The 10000-nt window shown below is 34.6% G+C and overlaps 1 protein-coding gene and 1 long non-coding RNA gene across 3 annotated transcripts in view; one reads left to right on the top strand and one right to left on the bottom strand.

The window, feature by feature from the left end:
- Positions 1-10000, top strand: part of DSCAM (DS cell adhesion molecule) — an 870593-nt gene that overhangs the window by 463014 nt on the left and 397579 nt on the right. The window contains exon 9 of the mRNA XM_069074855.1: positions 4409-4687. Within this exon, the coding sequence (XP_068930956.1) occupies positions 4409-4687 (279 nt within the window). The remainder of the gene's footprint in view (positions 1-4408; positions 4688-10000) is intronic.
- The window catches only part of LOC138151408 (uncharacterized), a 46546-nt gene that overhangs the window by 9858 nt on the left and 26688 nt on the right, over positions 1-10000 (bottom strand). The gene's annotated exons all lie outside the window — the stretch shown is intronic.

Below are 10000 nucleotides of genomic sequence, written 5' to 3'. Positions count from 1 at the left end.
GATTAAAATTCTGTGTCACTTAAGAACTGCATATCAAAGGTCAAGGCATTTAACTCAACGTTAGGCAGTTCCCTACAGTGTATCTATTGATAGGTTGTGATCTTAGAGAGACTTTCTAAACTGGAAATTCCCTTTGCTGGTAAAATCATAGATCTTTTATATATTAAGATTTTCTTCTACAAATAGTTCATGATATATAAATATCATGTCTTCTAAAAAAATAAAACTGTGTATTACTTGGAGGGCAATGGAAAGATACATGGTAAATATGATGCTGTAACATATTAACAAAAAGAAAAAGTCATAAAAGAAGCATTAAAAATGACATTACCATGGAGATTTATGGTTGGAATAGGAAGGCATTTGATCCTATTAGATATACAGCCTACCTGATCCATTAGATTCATATAACATCAAGAAACCTAGAAGGATCCCTGAATATTGGGTGAACCCATTGTGCAGTATTTACAGAAGGATATAAAGAAGAATTGCACAGGATGGGAAGACAAACCTCGGTTACAGTCTAACCCACTGGAGAGTGTGACTACATTAATGAAATCACAAAAGCCCTGAAGTAAGGGTGAAATCTAAGGAAATAAAACTGAAAAAAAGTTGACTTGTCTATGAATACAAGCAATTCAATATAGGTTGAACATGTGTAGTTATGCAAAACATTTCCATAGCAGTTGTATTGGGAAAGATTAACTATATTTCCCTCCATTCTATCCTGCTCCCCACTTATTCTATTTTCTTGTTTGACCCTGTCCCTTTTAAAAAGAGTTTGCTTCTAACTACCCCTCCCCCAATCTGCCCTCCCTTCTATCATCCCCCCTCTTATCCTCTTACCCCTACTTTCTTGTAGGGTAAGATACCCATTTGAGTGTGTATGTTTTTCCTCCTTAAGCAAAATTCAATGAGAGTAAGGTTGACCCATCCCCTTTCACCCTCCTGCTCTTCCCCTCCATTGTAAGAGTTTTCTCTTGCCTATTTTATATGAGATTATTTATCCTATTTTATCTCTCCCTTTCTCCTTCTCCCAATATATTCTTCTCTCACCTCTTAATTTTAGTTTTTAGATATCATCCCTTCATATTCAACTAATCCTGTGCCCTCTGTCTATGTATACACACATTGACATATATATTTATACACACATACACCCTCCTATACATATATATGTATGTGTACATATATACATACATACATACACACACATATGTATTCCCTTCAATTATCCTCATACTGAGAAAAAAGTCCTATGAGTTACAATGATCATTTTTCCTTGTAAGAATGTAAACAGTTCAACTTTAATAAGTTCCTTATGATTTCTTTTTCCTGTTTACCTTCAAATGCTTCTCTTGCTTCTTGTATTTGAAAATTAAATTTTCTGTTCAGCTCTGGTCTTTTCATCAAGAATGCTTGAAAATTCTCTATTTCATTGAATAACCATATTTTCCCCTGAAACATTATACTCAGTTTTGCTGGGTAGGTGATTCTTGGTTTTAACCCTAGCTCCTTTGACCTCTAGAATATCATATTCTAAGCCCTTCAATCCCTTAATGTAGAAGCTGCTAGATCTTGTGTTATCCTTATTGTGTTTCCACAATGCTCATTTTTTTCTTCCTCACTGCTTGTAATATTTCTCCTTGACCTGGGAACTCTGGAATTATTCCTAGGACTTTTCTTTTGGGGATCCTTTTCAAGAGGTGATTGGTGAATTCTTTCAATTTCTCTTTTGTCCTCTGGCTCTAGAATATCAGAGCAATTTTCCTTGAGAATGTATTTAAAGATGATGTCTAGGATCGCTTTTTGATCCTGGATTTCAGGTAGTCCAAAAATTTTCAGTTATCTCTCCTCAATCTATTTTCTAGGTCAGTAGTTTTTCCAATGATATATTTCACATTGCCTTCTATTTTTTCATTTTTTGAATACGTTTTGATTTCTTTGTTTCTCATAAAGTTATTACATTCCATTTGCTCCAATCTAATTTTGAAGGAATTATTTTCTTCAGTGAGCTTTTGAAATTCCTTTTCCATCTGGTCATTTTTGCTTTTAAAGGCATTCTTCCCCTCATTGGCTTTTTAAGACTCTTTTGCCATTTGAGTTAGTCTATTTTTCAAGTTATTATTTTCTTCAGTCAGGCTGTTGACTTGGTTTTCATGATTTTCTTGCATCATCCTCATTTCTCTTCCCATTTTTCCCTCCACTTCTCTTACTTGATTTTCAAAATCCTTCTTGACCTCCTCCATGGCCTGTAACCAATTCATATTTTTTCTTGGAAGATTCTGAGGCAGGAGTTTTGATTGTTTTATTCTCCTGGTTCCATGCATTGATCCTCTTTGTCCCCCCCAAAAAGGATTCTATTGTCTGATTGTGCTTCCTCTGTTTGCTTATCTTGCCAGCCAATTACTTGACTTTTGAGCTTTTTGCCAGAGTAGAACTCTGCTTCCAGAGTGGAGAGAGCTGTGTCCTAAATTTCTGGGGTTTCCACAAATGTTGTCAGAGCTATTGTTAGAACTATGAGGAGAGCACCCTCTCTACAACCACCACAACCTCTGGCCCACTAGTGTTCTTCACTCCAGGACCACCACACAAGACTCTGACCCCCATCCAAGCAGGTCAAAGCAAGAGTGATTACCCTCTGAATGGTAGCTTGGTCCCCCTATGATCAGCAGGCCAGGTGCTCTGGAGGCAGCCCTGGGGCAGCAGCTGTAGCTGCCATACTGCAACCCCCTCTCACCCCAGGGCCATGGCCCAGACTGTGCTCTTCTCTCACCCAGTTCCAGCAGTATTCCCTGATGACCTTTTACTTTCTCTTTGGCATTTATGGGTAAGAAGTCTGGAAACCAGCACAGGTGCCAGTGATTTACTCTTCTGAATTTTTCTCTGGCCAATTTGTGCCATAGGTCAGGGCTTCCCCAAGTCTGGGCCAGCGCAGCTCATGCAGGACTGCACTTGTCTCCCAGTCCTGTGCAATAGACCCTTCCTGTCAGCCTGCCAGGTTGCCTTCAGTGGGAGATTCATTTGTCTCTGTCACTTTGTGGGTTCTGTAGCTCTAAAATTTGTTTAGAGTCATTTTTTTTTTTTAACAGATATTGGAGGTGGTTGGACCGGGAACTTAAGCAAGTTCCTGCTTTTACTCCTCCATCTTGGCTCTGCGCCTAACACTTCTTCAGTCTTTTACTGATTTGTAGATTCTTTACCTCCATTTATAGATTAGGCCTCTATCTTCACCCCAAGTTAATACTCAACTGAGAGTATAAAGACCAAGTACTAAAATAATAATATTTGTATGTTTAAGCAAATCTGCTGTGTGAATATTTGTCTTCAATACTTAATGACATCTGGAAGTCAAATATAAATTACTTTTGAAAACATTCACTCAGTATAGATTGTTTTTCTGCTTCCCTGTTTTGTCTGGTATAATTAACATGGCTGTACTTAGTAAACTATTGAATTCCTTATAATAATAACATAATATTTCTAGAATTTTTGTTGTTGTTCAATCATTTCAGTGATGTCTGACTCTTAAGTGGCTCCATTTGAGTTTTTCTTATCAAAGATACTGGACTGATTTGCCATTTCCTTATCTAGCTAATTTTAGAGATAAGGAACTGAGTCAAACAGGGTTAAATGACTTGTCCAGAGTCACAAAGCTAGTTAAGTGCCTGAGGCTGGATTTAAGCACAGGAAAATGAGTCTTCCTGATTCCAGAACTGGCACTCTAACCATTGTACCACCAAGCTTCCCCAATTTCTAGTATTCTTGATCTAAAAAATTATTTTCATATTCCCTCCAGAGATAATAGAAGAGGTACATAAAAGAAAGTTATACATTCAGAAGAAAAAGCTAAACACCTAACAAAAAGATGATTATTTCAAATAATAATTTGAAAGTATTTTTAAACTGTCTTTGGAAAATAAACCTGTATTATTTATTTTTCTTTACATTTACAACTTAAACACCATTAGCATGTTTTATATAATACTTTTTGCATTTGAAGACTTACTATGTTAATACTAAGAATGCCGTGCATAAGATTTTAGTGTTGTCATATCTTCTGTGAGTATGGAAAGAGTGATAAGGTCAGAATGAACTGTTGTTTTCTTCTTCATTATTTTAAGAGGATAGAGCCCATACATCGAGAAATACCTTCCCCACATTTTTTTTATTAGAATAAATTAAAATATTTACTCAGCCATAATTCAAATAACTTTTCTTATTTAGAAAGGTGAACATTCCACATTTAGGTTATTTATTTAAAGATTTATTATATTTCACAAATATCTCTGACATCAATTCTACTGAATTTTCTTTTCAATATCACTCAGTTTTATAAGCAAAGATGATATTTCATACTTTTATAGTTATTCCTGTCTTCTGTTATCTTTTTTTTCTTTCCATCCAGTTCCACCTTTTATTCAGCCTTTTGAGTTTCCAAGATTCTCCATTGGACAAAGGGTCTTCATTCCATGTGTTGTGGTCTCAGGGGATCTGCCAATAACAATCACCTGGCAGAAGGATGGAAGACCAATCCCAGCAAGTCTTGGGGTAACCATTGACAATATTGACTTCACTAGCTCTTTAAGGATTTCTAATCTTTCACTGATGCACAATGGGAATTATACCTGCATAGCCAGAAATGACGCGGCAGCTGTGGAGCACCAAAGCCAGTTGATTGTGAGAGGTAAGTACATATAATTACTCTAATGGGCACTAATTAAATCCTGAGTCAATAGTATTTTCAAATGACATCAGTATGAAGAAGAGTAAGAGTGACTAAAACACATAGAAACCTTCCTTCTCATCTTAGGAGTGAAGAACAATTTAAAATAATTGTTTATATTTCTAGACTTAACGTGACCTCCTAAACAGACAGACACACATTCTTACTGGTTTTTTTGTAGATTATAAGCTATTTCCTTCTCATTTTTAGTTTTCATGAATATGCTTTGTCCAAATCTTATTATTTGTACTTCCCTCCTTTCTAGTTTTTAAATTGATTTTATTGTTGTTGTTAAAGCAGAATATGGTAAAAGTTGATTGAAATAAATCAGAGAAAAAAGGTGATGTTTCCTAAATGATAAGGCCCAAGTATATGCAGAAAATATTTGTGGTTATTTCAATAAAGCTGGTTTCTATGTCCCATTGTTATCGCATTTCTTTATTTAAGTCATCCCAACCTTCATCCATATATTTATGTCCATAAATATAAATCACATTAACTTTCTAGAGGTATTATAGCAATATTCAGGTTGAAAATTCATTATTCTTTTCTTCTAGATATTTGACTATCAATGTATCTATGGAAGAAAAAAATAATTATCTTTGTTCAGATATTTATTGAATAATCTACAGAACTGATTCTGTAAGTGTTTTCAAAAGGAAGAAAAGAGAGCTTTTGTTTTTCTTGTTTATGTATTTTTTAAAATGCCAGCCCTTTGAGTTCTCCTTGATTATATGCTTTTCCAGGTTTATTCATGTCTTCTAATAAACACATCTGATCCCTGCTTGCATTCAAAGAAGATATAAACACACACATGCTCCCCCATAATTCTACTATGTGTTGTGGGAATTCTTTGGAAATTATTAAATTTATTTTAATAGTATAAAAATAGCATGTCAGATGTCATCTGGAATAACCACAAGGTGGAAAGTACCCCCCAACCCCCTAGTTCCCCTCTATTCTCCCCTGACCTTTAATGTTTTGTTTGTATTTTATTAGTTCTTCAGTCATATTTTCTATAGAGTAGAATGTTACTTAAAGTGTGAGTAAAAAAAATAAGTAAGGAATTCTCCCTATTGTTGGGTAAAGGAAAATAGGGGCAGTAACATATGTGGCAGTAGTCTAGAGATTTCTTAGTTCTAAAGAGCTGAAACATTTTGGTTAATATTACTATAAAAGAACAACTACTTTAGTTTATTGTAAAGTATCCAAGTCATAGGGAATATGTCTCATACATAAATAAATTAATTAGTTAATAAGAATTTATAACAATATTCATGTTGACAATTCTCCACTGACTTTACAAATTAATTTTTTAAAAAAAACCTTAGAGACTGCTTGAATGTTCATGCTTTTTCTAGTCTGCTCATATTAATGCTATTCCATATCTAATTTCTGATTTATGTTTTCTAGTACATTTCTTGATATATCTTTTCACCTTTTATTGAAATTTATGACAATGGCTATTATTTATTTTACACATTCTTACTGAGTTCTTCGTAGAATTTGTCTTTATCTCTATCTCTGAACTCTGAACATAAACTAAAATTATTTTCATAGTGGTCTTTTAATAAGCTCAGTCAACAAGCATTTATTAAACATTGACTCCTTTACCTGGATTACCTTAATCCAAACTAGTCACCTAGTAGCAGTATTGGAAGGGGGGGGGATGAGAGGTGTAAAAAGATACATATATTCTCCTGATTGTGGGCACCATTTCCCTTTATGGTGCCGCATTGGACACTATAACTTAGCAGTCAACCAGTATCCTATTATTCTTAGTACTTATAAAGTAAAATAAAATACAACTCTAGCTTTCAAAGAGGTTACAGTCTAATGTGGGAGACAACATACAAACAATTATGTTCAAACAAGAGATATACAGATAAATAGGAGGTAATCAGCAGAGGGGAGGCACTAGGATAATGGTAGATAAAGAAAAACTTCTTGTAGAAGGTGGGATTTTATGAGACTTGAAGGAATCCAGAGAAGGTTAAAGCTGAAGATGGGGAGGGAGAGAGTTCCAAGCATGAGGGTATAGCAAGTGAAAATGCCCAGAATTAGGATTTGAAACAGGAGGAACAGAAAGGAGGCCAGTGTTACTGGATCCCAGAATATGCAGAATACAGGGGAAGGGGTTAAGAGTAAAAATTTAAGAGTAATAGTCTAAAAAGTAAGAATGCTCTAACACTTTAAAAACCAAACTGAGAATTTTCTATTTGATCCTGAAAGCAATGTGTGCCACAAAGCCTATTACAGATATGGACTAGCAACATGTACATATGAAAGGGTCTGGAGAGATGGAGTCAAGATGTTGAGGAAGAAACTAAAATGAATTCTTATTGAGAAAGCCAAGAAAAAGTTACAGTGGGCATTTTTGTAGCCCATGGTGGCTTAAGAAAATAGAGAGGTCTGTGGACATTGGGGAATGGAATTGACCTGAAAGGTTGCTGAGAAGACGCACCAGGGCAGGAAGAACTGGGAAGAAAGAGTTTCCAAGAGATAAGAATTGGGGCTATCTGGCAGCTTCAAAGATCCAGGATAGAGAAAACCCATTGCTAGTGTTGACTTTAGCTGTGTACCAAGCAAAGAACAAATTCCTTGAAGCAAATGATAGCTGTGTGGCTCTGATACCAGGAGGATCACACAGTGTCACAGACTGAAGATTTTTTAGTCTTTCTGAACCTGCAGAGCCTCCCAGCAGGTTAACAATGACTGACTCCAGAAATAGTCTACAGAAACTCTCAAACATTAGGAAGTCCATATACCCAAACCTGGGTCAGAAATTTGCAGAAATTAAACAAAGGAGGCAATGATTAGACCTCTCCCTGGATTACATCACTTTGGGAGAAATGAGAGCTTGTAGACCCCTATCAAGATCTATAAAAGCAGCAAAAGGATTTAAAGGACAGAAACTCAGTCCACACATAAACATACACACACACACCACCACCACCACCACCACCACCATAAACACAACCAAGAGGTATGCAGAATGCAGCATTATCAACAAATCCCAAGTCAAGAAATAGGCTAGAATAATGAAAAAACAAGAAAAAATAATTTAAACTATTATGGTGACAAAAAACTCAAGACATAAACATAAATGAAGGGAATGCCTTGAAAATATCTACAAGCAAAGAAAAATATATCTGGGCCAAAAGTTCAACAAAAATTCCTAGAAGCGTTTAAGTGTTTTTTTAAGCTGAAAAATGATTTTAAAAACAAATGAGGAAAATAGAAAAAAAATTAAGAAAGAAGGAAGAGGTAAGGAATCTATGAAAAGAGAATTAACAGACTAGAAAAAAAGAGGTTCAGAAACCTCACTGAAAAAAATAACTCACTAAACATTTGAATTGTCCAAATGAAAGTCACAGTTCATGAGACATCAAGAAATAATAAAACAAATTCAAAAGACTTTTTAAATAGCAGAAAATACGAAAAATTGTGTAGGAAAAACAACTGACTTAGGAAGGAGATTAAAGAAAACAATTTTTGGAACCACACATCTACCTTAAAATCATGAGTAACAATAACAAAAAGCCTAGACATTACATTTCAAGAAATCATAAAAGAAAATAATTCACATATCTTAAAACTGGAGACTAAAGAAGAAATATAAAGAATCCACCAGTTACCTCATTGTTTGTGAGGGCAAGTCCCAAAATATGAAGTAAATATTTTGTTCCTTAAATTTTATTATTTATTTGCTTTTTTGGACATTGCTTTGTTTTAAATTTTGAGTTCCAAATTATCTGCATCCCTCCCACTCTCTCCCATCCTTATTGAAAAGGCAATCCATATGATATCAATTATATGTGTGAAATAATGTAAAATGTTTTTCCATATTAGCCATATTTCAAAAAAAGCATGAAAAATTAAAGAAAGTGAGAAAATAATACTATAATTTGCACTCAGAGTTAATCAGTTCTCTCTCTGGAGATGGACAACATTTTTTCATAATGAGTCCTTTGCAATTGTCTTGATTCATTATGTTGATTGGGTTTTTTTCTTTGTTGTTGTTCAGATATTCAGTCATGTGCAACTCTTCATGACCCCATATAGCCAAAGCTTTCTGAAATAGCTTTTGAAAGAAATTTATTAGTTTATTTAGTGGAAAATGAGAGAGAGCAAGAAAGAAAGGGTGTCTCCATCTCTTAGGTTCTGGAAGATTTATATCATATAGGATTTTGATTATATATATTTGACATATAGATGTAGGTTTCTGTACATGAATCACAGACAAATCACATGAATGGAACCCAAAACACAAGCTTGGGTTGTGGAGAACAAGAGCTGGGTGTGTGGACTTAAAACAAGGATGCTTTGGGTGGATCCAAGACCTGGGGTAAATCAAAATTCCTTATAGCTCTCTCTAGCATTCCTAGAGAATTATTGGGATCAGATGACATTCTGGGTGCAAACAGTTGCTAGTTAGATTTAAATAATATAATAATTAGTTTCCAAACAATATAATAAATCATTCTTTCTACAATTTCCTCTCTTTGGGCTTTTTTCAAATTCGACATTCTTATACTACTGAAAGTATAATTACAGAATTTTTTTTTAAATCTCACTTTTGGTAGCAAAAAAAAGTTCATTAACCTGAAAAATTTATAACCTGAATCTATGGATGGGTCCTTCTTATTATCCATCTTATTTAAATCTTGATATAATTCATTTGAGAAGGTACAGTGGTCATAATGGTGACAAACTTTCCCCAATATCTCATAGTCAGAGGGATCAATTTGAATAAATATAAGTGACTATAAATCAGGGGACTTAAAACTTACAACAAGGATCAACTGCAGTGTGACCATGAATATCACAAAAACCATAATCCTATGTTTTCTTTAATGTTTTAATAATTGAACAGTTATGCCAAGTCATAATTTCATAAATCCCTTAAGGAGACAAACCTTTTGAACAGACTCCAAAGGTAAACTAAGTCAGTCTACAGATTAAACTACACATAGACAGTTTGTAATTGACTGATTTAAGAGGAGGTATTTACATATCACCATGATTACCAAGAAAAATCGGTGTCAGGGAGTTCCTCTCTTGCACAATTAGCTAGTGTAGCTGACAAATCATTGAATCATGTTAGGAAACTCAAACGTCCCTTTGTCTTCTACCTGACAGATGTCAAACAGTTAACATTATTATTTCACAAGTTTTCATGAGGTAAGGTTAGAAGGAGAAGGAGAAGGAAGAGGAGGAGAAGGATAAGAAGAAGAAGAAGAAGAAGAAGAAGAAGAAGAAGAAGAAGAAGAA

This window comes from Petaurus breviceps, unplaced genomic scaffold (assembly GCF_028583685.1).
Source record: "Petaurus breviceps papuanus isolate PSGF00001 unplaced genomic scaffold, PetGlider_PUasm1.0 90897, whole genome shotgun sequence".
In the NCBI taxonomy this organism is placed as follows: domain Eukaryota; kingdom Metazoa; phylum Chordata; class Mammalia; order Diprotodontia; family Petauridae; genus Petaurus; species Petaurus breviceps.
This window is presented reverse-complemented; position numbering and strand designations above follow the sequence as displayed.